This window comes from Ctenocephalides felis, unplaced genomic scaffold (genome assembly GCF_003426905.1).
Source record: "Ctenocephalides felis isolate EL2017-DRISC unplaced genomic scaffold, ASM342690v1 CF-g0.4_SCAFFOLD_01170, whole genome shotgun sequence".
Lineage (NCBI taxonomy): Eukaryota > Metazoa > Arthropoda > Insecta > Siphonaptera > Pulicidae > Ctenocephalides > Ctenocephalides felis.
In genome coordinates this window covers 80,229,895-80,244,745 of record NW_020537324.1, presented here as the reverse complement: position 1 = coordinate 80,244,745, position 14,851 = coordinate 80,229,895, and the positions used below count along the sequence as shown (strand labels likewise).

General features: G+C 25.7%; 1 protein-coding gene across 1 annotated transcript; it reads right to left on the bottom strand.

The window, feature by feature from the left end:
• Positions 1-2,234: 2,234 nt before the first annotated feature.
• Positions 2,235-12,813, bottom strand: LOC113367735. The gene is made up of 8 exons (XM_026609316.1): positions 12,797-12,813; positions 12,606-12,716; positions 12,431-12,534; positions 7,475-7,539; positions 7,147-7,397; positions 3,735-3,845; positions 3,562-3,665; positions 2,235-2,335 (listed from the first exon to the last, which is right to left on the bottom strand). Exons 1-8 carry the CDS (start codon positions 12,811-12,813, stop codon positions 2,235-2,237), a joined length of 864 nt encoding a protein of 287 aa, XP_026465101.1.
• Between the last annotated feature and the right edge of the window lie 2,038 nt (positions 12,814-14,851).

The following is a 14,851-nucleotide window of genomic DNA, read 5'->3' as shown; positions in this document are numbered from 1 at the left end:
ATATAATATTTTTGAATATTATTTTTACTATTTTACTTGTAATGTATAAGGATGTTTATCAGGAAAAACCAAAGTCCTTTTATCCCTTCGAAAATTTTCCGCAAAATCCGATTTTCCACAATTCGTCCCTGATATGAATAGAAAGAAAAAACCGAAACGAGTCAACATACTTTGTGAATGAAACTAAATTAAAAATATAAATAATTTATTTATTTAGACTTTGTCATTGTCATTGTCGTTATTATTATTTAAATATTACAACAAAGACGTTTGTTTATATATGTAACTTGTGGTGTTACATATAATTTGCATGGAGTTATTAATTGCAATTTTGACAAAGATTCTTCAACAGTAAAATAAATAATAGTAAAATTTGGTAGAATACTAGCTATTATATTCATTAGTACAATAATAACAATTTTTGTTTAATAATATAAAGAAATTATTCACATTTTGATTTTTTTGTATTTTGGTACTCTTATGTATTAAATTTCGACGCCTTCGGATTAAATTTTGATATTTTAAAATATAAAATTTTAATAATTAAAAATTCAGATACTAGATTCAAAATCTTGATATAAATTTTAGATACTGAAATTTTAAAATCCGAGTTAAAAAATTGAAGCTTTTGATTTATGTTAGAATTAATACTTTGAACTGTAAAATAAGGAAATTTTAAAAGAGTACTATTAGTTTTTAATTTCATCATTTGAATTTCAAAAATTATAAATTTAAAATTAATTGTTAGATTTTAAAAATATAGCTTGAAAATAAATTTTTATTATAAGATCTTAAATATTAAATATTTAGTTTTGATATTTTAGATTTAATAATTTTGAAGAATTAAATTTTGTATCCTAAATACTGAAATTTTAAATTTTAAAATATTAAATCTTGAAGTTTTACATATTAGAATTTTAGTTCATAATTTCTATATATTAAAATATTATTTATTAATTTTTTATATACTATTTTTGAAAATCTATATAAGTTTGTATTTTATATTCTAGATTTTGAAATTCAGGATATCAAATTTTTAAGTAATAAATGTATAAATTGGGAAAAAATAAATTTTGGAAATATAAAAATGAATGCTAATAATTTTTTAGAAAATTAAAAATTTCCAAATTTAAATATATCAGAAATTACAAAATTAGGAAACAAAAATTTAGAAAATATGAATTAAAAATTAGGAATCTTAAGTTTGAAAATATTAATATTATTTCAAATTAAATTTTAAATTAAATATTTAATATTTCAAATTTTTGTAGATGTTTTTCTAATTTGGTATGTAAAACTTTTGCAATTATAAAAAATAATTTAATAAATCTTTTTAGTTAATTTATTTATTTGTTTTGCATTTATTTTAGTTAGAGTGCAGCAATTTATTCTAAATTTGTCAAAATATAGATTTTTGGCAATTTTTTCCTGAAGGCAATTTTAATATATATTTATATATATATATATATATATATATATAAATATATTATTTTTATATTAAGAAACAAATTTTGAGAACCGTTATATGCACTTCGTTCACACTAAACAAATTAGCATACAATAATTTAATAAATTATTATATTTATATTAATTAACATATTCAAACCATCTTTACAGTTACATCTCGAAAAATGTCACACTTATTTATAATTTCTTTTTAAATTTCGAAGTCACGACGAAAGATTCAAAAAAACATAACAAAATTATTACCAATATTATTTGAAAATATTTTCACAAAATTTTCAATAAAAATATCCACAGTAACTTCAAACGTTTAAGTTTTTCTTCATATTAAAAATAAAGTTTTTTTGTAATTAGATTTTTCTTAGTTTTATCTATAAATAAAAATATTTTTCTGTTTTATGAAAATTTAAAAAGAGTATTAGATTCGTGTTGTATTCTTTGAGACCTTCTAATTGATATGCCACATAAAAATGTTTTAAAATATCCTATTGGCAAGTTTTCAATTATATTTATATGAAAGAATTACAAAGCTTTGGAAAATGTTATATAAAAATATTAATTAAAATAAAGAACGAGCAATTTTTTTTTATAATTATTTCTGTAATTCAAGAGTGCAATTAATAATTTGTAACCATTAATTTACTTAGTGGCGAGTTTCTCAATAAAGTTTTTCATCATATTAAAAGTAAAGACTTTTTTATTTTTCTAATTAGATTTTTCTGCGTTTTATCTATAAATAAAAATATTTTTTCTGTTTTATAAAAATTGTATTAATATTGTCTTGTTTTCGAGTTTTTCCATAAATATTCGGCATTTGAAAAAATCTGCAGCAAGGGCATTGCACAATCGTGGAAAACTCTGGAACATCTTTCTGCAAAACAATTTGCAAACACATAAATATATATATATATATATATATATATATATATACAGGGTGTCCCAGAACTCAACATCAAGCCTAAATGAATTGTAACTATCATTAAAAAATATTTTAACAAAATACTCCATGCAGTTTGAAATTTATGAGCTTTTAAGTGTAACCTAGAGCTTTGGTGGAAATGTTACCAATTTTTTGGTTATTGTGGTTAATTTTTATTATTTTGGTTCATTTAAACTTTGGATTTGTAATTGTAAATAACATTTCTAAGACCACAGCCAAAAATAATGACACGATTGCCTCAAGTTTTCAAGAATCAAGACTTTTTGTTAAACTATGAATGTAAAATTTTCAGAATCGGTCGACTTTCAAAAGCTCTCCTTTTAAAAAAAGGTTCTGAAGTGTGTTGGCAAGTTTCAGCAAAAGTTTGCACATTTAATCAGGATTGTAAAATGGTAAAATATTTGGCATCTCATAATGAAAAATTTTGAGTAAAAAAACAAAAACCTAAACATAACACGATTTTTGTTAGTGCATTTTGCTCACAACTTTTTTATGATAGTTCATGTCAATACTGTACGTTGAGTTCTGGGATACTATATATACAGGGTGTCCCAGAACTCAACGTCAAGCCTAAATAAATTGTAACTATCATTAAAAAATATTTTAACAAAATACTCCATGCAGTTTGAAATTTATGAGCTTTTAAGTGTAACCTAGAACTTTGGTGGAAATGTTACCAATTTTTTGGTTATTGTGACTAGTTTTTAATAATTTGGTTCAACCAAACTTTGGATCCGTAATTGTAAATAACATTTCTAAGACCACAGCCAAAAATAATGACACGATTGCCTCAAGTTTTCAAAAATCAAGACTTTTTGTTAAACTATGAATTCAAAATTTACAAAATCGGTCGACTTTCAAAGGCTCTTATTTGAAAAAAATGTACTAAAGTGTGTTGTCAAGTTTCATCCAGAGTTTGCACATTTAATCAGGATTGTAAAATGGTAAAATACTTGGCATGCCATAATGAAAAAATTGGAGTAAAAAAATAAAAACCTAAACATAACACGATTTTTGTTAGTGCTTTTTGCACACAACTTTTTTGTGATAGTTCATGTCAATACTATACGGCTTGACGTTGAGTTCTGGGATACTCTATATATATATATATATATATATATATATATATATATATATATATAAATTAATATTATTACCTTGTCCATATTCGAAATCCCTCTGAGCTTCCCTGCCGATTTTTTCTGCAGAAATGTATTCATTATCCGAATGCTGGTTGACGGCTTCATTAGTAGTTGATGGACTTGAATATTATATAAACAAAATTATTATTAATTAGGTTAATTGGTATGTTTATAGATTTTATACTTACGTAAGTATGATGTGCATCAATTCGCCTAAAAGTCCATTTTCGTGGGTGAAAGGATTTTCTGCATTTTCACAAATTGCTCGTAACATGCACTCTTTGCCTTGCAAACCATAACTAGAAAAAAATTATGTTAAATTAATTTAATTTTACTTAACATGGGAATTCACACTTATAGTAACGATTATATTTTTTTATACTATTTCTCGTTAATTTTGTATTTAACCAATTTTATATTGTAGTCAAAGTTTGGTCATTGTAGTTGATTTTGGTCGATTTCTACTGTTTTTATTCGAATTTTCCACATTTTAGTCGATTTTCTCTGGTTCTAGTTGCATGAAGCTTATTTTAGTCTATACATCTTATTTTAGACTAATTTCCCTGATTTTTGTCCATTTTACTAGTTTTAGTCCTTTGTGCTTGATTATGTCCTTTTTCTAGATTTTAGTTGAATTCCTCGATTATAGTTATATAATTATAGTTTTCTCTGATTTAAAATCTATTTTAATCGATTTTGTTAAATTACTTAATTTTATGTATGTATATATTTATTTTTATGTATATTTGTATGTATATTTTTCATCTGTTGTTTCTTATATTTTTCTATAATTTTCACTTATACTTTAATCCATTTTCTCTGATTTCATTTAATTTTTCCTCAATATTAATGTAAGTTCATCAATTAATTGAGTCCATTTTGTTTTCTGTTTAGTCCATATGGACTTGATAATTAGATAATATATATTATCTAATTTCGGAGGATTTATATAATATTAATCTAACATCCTCGATTTTGGTCAATTTTGCTTGATTATCATTTATTTTGCTCGATTTTAGTCAATTTCCCCTGATTTCAGATGATTTTCCTCGATAATGATTTTCCTCAAATAATTTCACCTAACCTAATTTTTTTAAATATAGTTTTTAATTTATTTTTCGTTAGTTTAACTTATATAATCGAATTTTAGTCGATTTCTGTTTATTTTAGTCTTTTTAGTCAAATTTCATAATTTTAGTGATTTTTTTTAATTTACATCCATTTTCCTTGATTTTAGCCGTTTTTTCTTATATATGTTAATTTTACAGGATTTTATTTCAATTTTCTTTATTATAAATCATTTATCGGATTTTTTCCGGATTTTAGCCTGTTTTCATGAATTTTCGTGAATTTTCTCTGATTTTAGTCATTGCAATTTTTTGATTTTAGTAAATTTTCGTGATTTTAGATAATCTTTCCCGATTTTAGTACACATTTACCCGACTTTAAACATTATTTTTTAAATTGGTCATTTTTCCTTATATAAGTTCACTTTCTAAGTTCTTTTTTTAATTTCCCTTGACTATACTTCATTTCCCGGATTTTCGCGCGTTTTCACTAATTTTGATGTTTTTTTTTATGATTTCAGTAAATTTGCCAATGATTTAAGTCGATTTTATGCAATTCTCTTGATTTTAATCAATTTTCGTGATTTTAGTTAATTTTCCCCGATTTTAGCCCATATTAAACGAGCTTTGAACATTATTTTTTTAAATTAGCCATTTTTCTTTACAAAACTTCATTTTCTAGGTTCTTTTTTCAATTTTCCTTGATTATAATTCATTTGCCGGATTCTTCCGGATTTTAGTCCGTTTTCACTAATTTTGGTGGATTTTAGTCAAATTGCCAATGATTTAAGTCGATTATTCCTGATTTTAGTAAATTTACTTGATATTAGTGAATTTCCATGATTCTATTTAATTTTTCCTGATTTAAACCAATTTTAACCCGTTTGTAATCAATTTTTTTTTAAATCAGTACATTTTGGCTGTTTTTAGTTTATTTTACACGACTTTATTCGAATTTTTCCTGGTTTAAGTCGATTTTTTTATTTTAGCTGTTTTATCTGATTTCTGTCAATATACTATGATTTTTGATAATTTTTTATGACTGTATTCAATTTTCTATAAGTTTAGTCGATTTTTTACGATTTCCGTCGATATACCCCTAAAATGTGAAGATGATTTTGCCTTAGATTTTTTGGTTTTATTCCGAATTTCTTGATTTTAGTCAATTTCTTGTAATTTTCACTGATTTTAATTCACTTTGGTCAAAATTTCTTCGATTTTAGTCGATCTTCTATGTCTTTACTGGCTTTAGTCTAGTTTCTTTGTTTTTAGATCATTTATTCCTAATAAACAAATACCGAGTCCATTTTCTGAGTATAAGACAAAAAACTTCTGTTTTAGTTGATTTTGCCTAATTCTAGATGATTTCTTCATGTTGGTTAATTTTTTTTCATTTTGAATATTTTCTTTCATTTTGGATAACTTTTTTCCATTTTGGACGATTCTCGTTTATTTTGGTGGATTTCCAATTATTTTAGTCGATTTATTTTATTTATTTACCAAGTTTTACATATTTTTTTTTATTTTTAGTCGATTTCTTCTAATTCTAGACTGCTATTTCTTCATTTTGGACAATATTTCTTCTTTTTGGACAATTCTCGTTCTTTTCAGTAGATTTTGACACATTTTAGTCGATTTAATTTACTTATTGAGACGATTTATGATAATTCCTTGATTTTAATCAATTTTGTCTGTTTTTAAACCATTAATTCTTCATTCTTCCTGAAATCATTTTCGGAGTTTTACACAAAACAAATTTTGTTTTAAGTGAATTTCTGCAAATTCTAGACTACTATTTCTTTATTTTGGATGATCTTTCTTCATTTTGGACAATATTTCTCCATTTTGGACGATTCTCGTTTAGTTTAGTGGATTTCCACTCATTTTAGTCCATTTATTTTACTTATTGAAACGATTTAAAGTATTTCCTTGATTTTAATCGATTTTCTCTGTTTTTAGACCATTTATTCTTCATTCATCCTGAAATCACTTTTTGAGCTTTATACCAAAAAAAAAAAAAAAATTTTTAGTTGATTTCTTCGTATATATTACTATTTTTCTTCTTAAATATTCCTATATTTCTTCATTTTGGATGATTTTTCCCATATTGGACCATTCTTATTTATTTTAACGAATTTCCACTCATTTTAGTCAATTAACTTCTAATTGAGACGATTTGCGATATTTTATTCGGTTTTTGATAATTTTAGTCAATTTATAATAGATTCTTGCTCATTTTGGTCCATTTTTGTTATGATGATAGAAATGATATCAATTAAAGGCAATTTTCTGGATCAGCTTCATTTAATACTCAGCCTTAAAAATTTAGTATTAATACTCCTGTTACATGAAGTAGTCCAATTTTATTCTACAATTGTGGTTATATATATATATATTATAATATATATATATATATATATATATATATATATCTAATGTCGACTTAAGATCTCTATAGGTTTTATTTATGGTATTTTAATAATTTAATTTAATAATTTTGTATAAATTAGTATTTAGTTCTTATTTCTCCTACCTGTTGACCAGCATCTCGATACTTCTATAGACGTGCCATCTCGTCAAACTCATATTTTCACGACCATCGACATCTCTTTTGGAAATTCCATCACCAGAACGACTATTATCGTCATCAAACAATTGATGATAGGATAAATTTCCCACAGGAGTGTCCGTCAGGTATTGCAATTTATAATTTGCTTTCATCACCGAACCGACTGTCACGGACTGGTCTTTGAGAACCACTGGTAGACCTACTCCGAAAATCGCCTTAGGAAAAAATAATAAAAAAAATATATAAATTGAATTTCTATTTCTATTTTTACCTTTATTTTTTTATTTCTTACCTGAGTAGCAATAAGATGAACTTTTTCAGTGGTCAATTTCAATCCTTGAATTGAAGTGCCAATAACTAGTAGAATCAGAATATACCTGTAAATCATTTTTATATACATTCAACTTCAAAATCCAAAATAGATCTGATCGATATTTTGAAATTATTTGACATTATTTTAAAATATTCGATTTTCTTCTATGCCGGTTTAGGAAATTACCATAAGGCAGAGTTTTAAAACAGTTTATCAAAATGATATGAATAGAAATTCAACAATAAGTTTAATATTAAATAATTTAAAAAAAACTGAATGTTTAAAAACTAAATGTGAATCGTTCAAAAATATAAAAAAATTTAAACTAATAAAAAATGAATTAAACTGAATGATTTTTTTAAATTATGTGACTACCAAATTAAATTCGTTAGTAATATTTATAAAGAACAATAAATACAAATAAAAAAATAATTTTTTGTACTTACCTAACATGTTTAATATCAGTCGATTTAGGCAGTTTTGGTAAATTTTTGCTAATTTTAAGCCAAACTAGTGGGGTATATAGCATCGTGCCTTAAGGCAAATTGCTGGAACTTCCCGTACCGTAACGAAATGTTCGAGGAATACTGAATGTTTTCAAATAGATTATTATAAATATTGTAACATTGTCTAATATTTATAAGAATTATATAAACTGAATTGCAAAGTTGAAATATTTGTTTAAAGTATATTAGAACTTTAGTCAGAATTAAAAATAAAATCTGACTTATTTTCGATGTACAAAAAAATTTTTGTTGAAAAAAAAATTGAAAAAAAAAAAATTTTGGAATAATTTTTTTTTGCCAAAATCAATTATTTTGTTAAAACAAGCAGAAAGTTCTTTGAATCATTTAAATCGGACGCTTAGTTCTCTCAAAAATTGTCATTTTTTACAAATTTAGCTCCGTATCTTCGAAATGGCTCGGCCTGCCTTTGCGAAAAACTAATAACCACTTCTCCCAATCATTACTAATTGAATGTATTTAGATCATTCAAATCGGATGCTCCGTTCTCTCAAAAACTCGATTTCTATTTTCTGCACTCTTTGCTCTTTATCTCCGTAACTGCTGGACCTGCTTTTGCCAAAAACTAATCAGCACGTCTCCTTATCAATACGAATCGAAGGTTTTTTGAACCACTCAAATCGGTGGAGCCATGTTCTCGAAATCGTCGACAAAATTTGTATCAGCACACACACATCTATGTTTTCTGAGGTATGCCAAAATGTTCAGAAACCTCTGAAACGTGAAGATATGCAAACATTTTCATTTTCGGGAAGTTAAAAAAATCGGAAACAAAATAATAATGGGTAAAAAGTTACAAAAGAAAACCATGTTTAAATATTTTTGAAATAAGTTTGTATTAGGAAATTAAATTATCAATAAAGATTTATAATAAACAAATAATACAGAAAAAACTAAATTTTCAATATTTTCTACTTACCATATGTTAGTCGATTTAGGATGTTTTAGTAAACTTTCGCTCATTTTAGAAAATTCAGGCAAATTTGGAAATTTTTCTTTAATTTCTGGCCATTTTCATCAATTTTTGCTCTTTTAATCAACGTTTGCTCGATTTTGGCCATTTTGATCAAGTTTCCATATTTTATTATTATTCTTTGCTCGGTTCTATCAACTTTGGCTATTTTATCAATTTTTGCTATTTTGTTTATAATTTTTGCTCGATGCAGTCAATTTTTCCTGTCTTGATCGATTTTAGCTCTTTTGACTAAATTTTGACTCAATCTTGATCATTTTAGTCAATTTTGACATTTATATTTTTATTTATATATTTTTAAAAATATTTCATGTATGTAGTTAGAGTTTAGTTTAAAAACTCTGTCAAAATCTAATCGTGTTTAACTAATTTTAACCGAATAAATTTTGTGACACTTGGCGACATTTTTCATTGTTGCATTATTCATGATTATCCGGAATGACATTGTAAATATTAAACAAAATTTAAATTTGAATAATATTTTGTATATATATATATATATATAACTGTAAATATCGAGTTGCATATCAGAATTAACACTATTAACTTAAAACATATCAAACGTGATCAAAATTTCTGACTCTTTTAAATAAATTTTCATAACTAATTTTAAACGCAAATTTCAATCATTAATTAATTTTCGACAATTCTGACTTTAGATGAAAAATAATATAGTTTTATAATCTATATTTATATTTATTAATAATATAGTTTAAATAATTATACTAAAACCTTCCCAAATCAGATCGTAGTTTCAAAGGATTACGAAATATTCTAACTATTTTTTAAGTTACAGAGCAAATTATAGAAACTATAAAAAAAACAATAAAAACAATCAATATTGCCACAGCAAGAGTTGCCTATTCTGTTTTTTACATAACTCAACATTAACAAAATCTTAATATTTCGAATATGAACTAAGCTTTTTAATATCGCCTATAACCTAATCTGGATATAAATGCACATGATAAATCAATTAAACCTAAAATTGGTTCAGTAGTTTCGGAAACTATTCCGGACAAACTTTTGCGACATATATCTCACAAAGTACAATACATAAATCAATTGTTATTGTTATTATTATTATCATAATGATCATTTACAGTTACACCTGTCCGAAATGTCACACTTATTTATTTATCATGACTAACAAATTAGGAAACCACGATCGTCTTCAGAATTAGAAATGTTACGATGGAGACATATTATTTCTATCTAAAGAAGAAGAAGTCATTTAAATCATATCTGTTCTGATAAAATAATAAAAATAATAATAAACATATTAAAACAATTTTATAGATAATTTGTGAATTTGTGATAAAAAATTGTGAGGGTTTTCAGTGATGTGCCGGAAGAATAGGTATGTAATATATTATTTATATACATATATAAATATAAATTATATATATGTGAGAAATTTGAAAATACTATCTAAATAAAAAGAGATTTGTGTCGCACAGCGTGTTAAGTTCATTCCGTTTATTTATTGTTTTATTGCTGTAAATAGTCAAAAAAAATCCTTCTATAATTCTTCGTTTGAATAAATTTTGTTCGAATTGTAGTACAGTCGGGTTAGAAAAGTCCATATTGTGTTTTAAAGTATAAATATGCTCCGCAATCATAGTTTTAAATTGTCTCGAATGTTTTGAATCGTTTTTATGTTGTTGTAAACGTTTCATTAAGTTCTAGACAATTAATTTGATAGACGAGATTTCTAAGTCGTCCGATATTAAAAGGAGTTTGTTTTGGTAAATATATATATATATATATATATATATATTTAATATTATACATAATACAATTTCCACCCATTTTCTGTCCTTTTGTTGGAAAAAAAAAATAGACATACCATTTAAAATTTACAATTAGACGAACAGTTTGCGAAGACAATTTACTATTAATTTTCTATTTTCTAATACGATTTTAAAGTATACAGAGTTGTTGTAGGACATTATAATGTTAGACAACATCATAAATCATTTAATTTTGTATAAATTTGCTGAAATATATCAACTACATTAGGCAAATAGTTTCGAAGTTACAAACTTTAAAACAAAAAAATTCACAAGAGAAATTTTAACGTCAAATCCCTCAAAATCCAATACTATATATAATTAACTATAATTTCAAAAACGATTTTAAAATATACCGAGTTGTTGTAGGGCATTATGATATTAGACAATATTATAAGACATTAAATTTTGTACAAATTTGCTAAATATATGAATTATGTTAGACAAATAGTTTTGAAGTTACAAAAATATAACCAAAGAAAATGCACAAAGAAATTTTAAAGTCAACTCACTCAAAATTAAACAATTTTAAAAACGATTTTAAGGTATACCGAGTTGCTGTAGGGCATTATAATGTTAGACAATATTATAAATCATTTAATTTTGTACAAAGCATTATGATGTTAGACAACATTATAAATCATTTAATTTTGTATAAATTTGCTGAATATATCAATTTGATTAGAAAAATATTTTGAAAGTTACAGAAGATATAAAACTCAAATGCACAAACGAGATTTTAACATCAACTCTAGAATAAACATTTAGTTTCAAAATTGATAAATAAACTATATATAAATAAAGTATTTTAAAGATACTTTAATTATCTTATCATTTATAAGCAGTAACTTAATAAGTACAAAAACTAATGCAGAAACTAATGTCCATTTTCGATTTGATAAAATAATTTGGTTTTCTTGTTTAAAATTTTATTGGTATGAAAGTATTCTCCTATTTATAATAATAAGTATATGTATATAATGTATTATAGTAAATAAAAAAATTGTTACTTAAAACTAATAAATAATTTATAACAACTAGTTCTATCCGAGAGTTTTCCACAAATATTCAACGCTCGTAAAAATTTGTAACAATGGAGTTGTGCAACCCTGGAAAACCCTAGAACACCTTTCTGTAAAACCAAGGAAAAAAACAATGAAACCCTTCCCCAACTAATCTTATAGTAGAATATAATATATCTGTGTTTCCCAAAGTGTGGGTCGCAGAAAACATTCAGCTACCATAAAAAACTGTATAAAATTCAGTTAGTCACTAGAACAATAATAAAAGTCTTTGGAACGCATAATAATAAATAACTTGGTATATTTAACAAAAACGCAATACTTTACTATTCTGCGATGATTTTATTAGAATCGATTATTATGAGATATTTTCTATACATTTGTTTGTTTCTCTATTATCAATATCATGGCACACTTAACCTAATTTGGAGCAAATTTGCTCCAGTCTTGCTCTATGTTATTTTAGGAGCGTTTGCATTAAAAATTAATATTTTTATAGTGAAATTCATTCTTGTTGTTGTTTATAATATTTTTTATCACTTTGGGAAACACTGATATATATATATATATACATATATATATATATATATATATATATATATTATAATTATAATTCTACTGACCGTGTCCGTTTTCGTGGTCCTTCTGAGCTTCCCTGCCGATTTTTTCTGCCATCAGATATTCGTTGTCCGAATGTTCGCTAAGGGCTTCGTTTGTCGTCGAAGGACTTTAACAAGTATTCACAATTAATTAATAATTCATTAATCGATGGATAAATAGAGATATTTCGATACTCACGTCAGTATAATGTGCATCAGTTCGCCCAGGATTCCGTTTTCGTGCGTGAAAGGATTTTCGGAGCCTTCGCAAATCGCTCGTAACATGCAAGCTCTTCCATTTAGTCTATAACTAAAATATAATAAAAACTAAGTTACATGCCTCAAAAACGCATAACTACAAACTTTCATGATGTATTTTCATGATTTAACCCATTGTTGTATGACATGGTGAATATAGTGATATTTCATTTGGATTATATACTCTATATCCCCATGTAAAGTTTCATGCAAAATCAAAACTAGTGGGGTGTATGGCATCGTGCCTAAGGCAAATTGCTGGAACTTCCCGTACCGTAATGAAATATTCAAGAAATTTTAATTTCTTAATGAGTTACATCGAGTGACTCCAAAATTTTGAAAATCAGTCTAGATGTTTTTGAGAAAACGTCGACGAAAAGTCAAAAATCAGTTCACATACACATACATACATACTCTTTTCAAATTCGGTCTCATTAGATTCAAAATGACTGTAAACGTCGAGAAAACACAAAATTAGCAAATCGGATTTTCTGGTGAAATTTCTACTTCAAAAAACTAAATAAATTGATAGAAAAGTTAACTATTTATTAGTTTTCAAATATCGATTTTCAGCCAAAAATATAGTAGCCTAGCCTAAATAATCTGAAAATATTTTCAGTATTTTTGTATCTAGTAAATTGTCTGGATACTCTAAAAATGTTCTAGATAGTCTAAAAATATTCTAGTTAGTCTAAAAAATTTACCAGGCAGTAAATGTCTGTTTATCTAGAATATTTTTAGATTGAACATTAATGTTGCAAACAATCTAAAAATGTTCTAGTTAGTCCTAAAATCCTTTATGTGGTCTAAAAATGTGTTTAAGAAGATCTAAAAATATTTAGTATGTAAATATTGAAAATCGTCTAAAATATTCTAGACAGCCTTGAAAAATTGTAGACAACTTGAAAATATTTTAAATAGTCTGAAAATATTTTAAATAGTCTGAAAATGTTGCAAATGTTCTAAAAATGATGAGTGTTAGTTTCAAAATATTCTAGGTGGCTTACAAATTTTCTGGATGGACCTAAAATGTTATTTAATGTAACTATTGCAAATTGTTTGAAAATATTCTAGATGGTTTGAAAATATTCTAGGTGTTCTAGAAATATTGTATACAATTTGAAATCTGAAAATATTCTGGATAGTCTGAAAATATCTACACAAATGTTTCAGATCTTGCAAAAATATTCTAGTTTAGTCTTATGGCATAGAAATGTTCTAGATTCTAGAATCTAGACAGTCTACCTGAAATAAATTTGCCTGAAGTCTTGAAAGACTTTGAAATTTGCCCAAAACAGCAAAAATTATACGAGCTATCAGTTAATTTAACAAATATTATATATCAACTAGCAAACCCGACGAACTCCGTTTCGCCACCAGATGGTTTCGTGAGAAAGATGAAGAAATTTTTGTTTGTTTTTTTATTTGAAAGGAAAAATTCAATTTTATTGCACACAGTAATGAATTTTTTCCGATTACAAAAATGAAGTGTTTTTTAGTTGAACTTCTCTAATTGTAAGTAAATGAAAGTGAATCCGCAAATTATCGGTTTCATTGAAGTGCTCTTTGGTGAACCACATTTTTTGTTTTTGGTCTGACGTTAACACAAACAAAGCGGATGGTTTTCCAACTCGTGAACAGGCAACGTATAACTGCCCATGTGAAAAACAATGATTTTCTAAATAATCTATTTGAAATTTATACCGCAAATACTAAGCGATTGGCTTTGCGACATGTTTATTGCGAACGCAAGGCGAACTGGGAATTGCAATCGTTTGAAGTCAAACGGAAGACCAGTCGGATTGATTGGTATGTCACCAATCGCCGGTAATTTTGATTGTATGTTGAAATACAGTGCGTGTACATAATTATCTTTGCGGCAAGAATTGCTCGCTGACTTGACCAAGCATAATTCTGATAATTCTCAATAATGTCATTACTCGAATTTTTAATTACGGTGCGTGAAGTTCTAGCAATTTGCATTAGGGCACGATGCCATGCACCACTAATTTTCTTAGCTATAAATCTTGCTGAGCCCGAGACCTTACCAACGAATGCAAAATTGTCGAAATCGGTTCGTGCGTTTATTTCATCAGGAAGGAAAACCCGACTTATTTTTATATATATAGATAGAATAATACTACAAATATGGGGCCGTCCAAGTATTACATAAGCACTATAGGGGGG

What these genes read in the sequence shown, in the direction of transcription:
- LOC113367735 (XM_026609316.1), bottom strand. An exon ending in CTGATGCACATTATACTGAC is followed by an intron (nt 12,535 to 12,605) that starts GTGAGTATCGAA and finishes TACTTGTTAAAG; the next exon opens with TCCTTCGACGACAAACGAAG. An exon ending in GGACCACGAAAACGGACACG is followed by an intron (nt 7,540 to 12,430) that starts GTCAGTAGAATT and finishes TGATTCTACTAG; the next exon opens with TTATTGGCACTTCAATTCAA.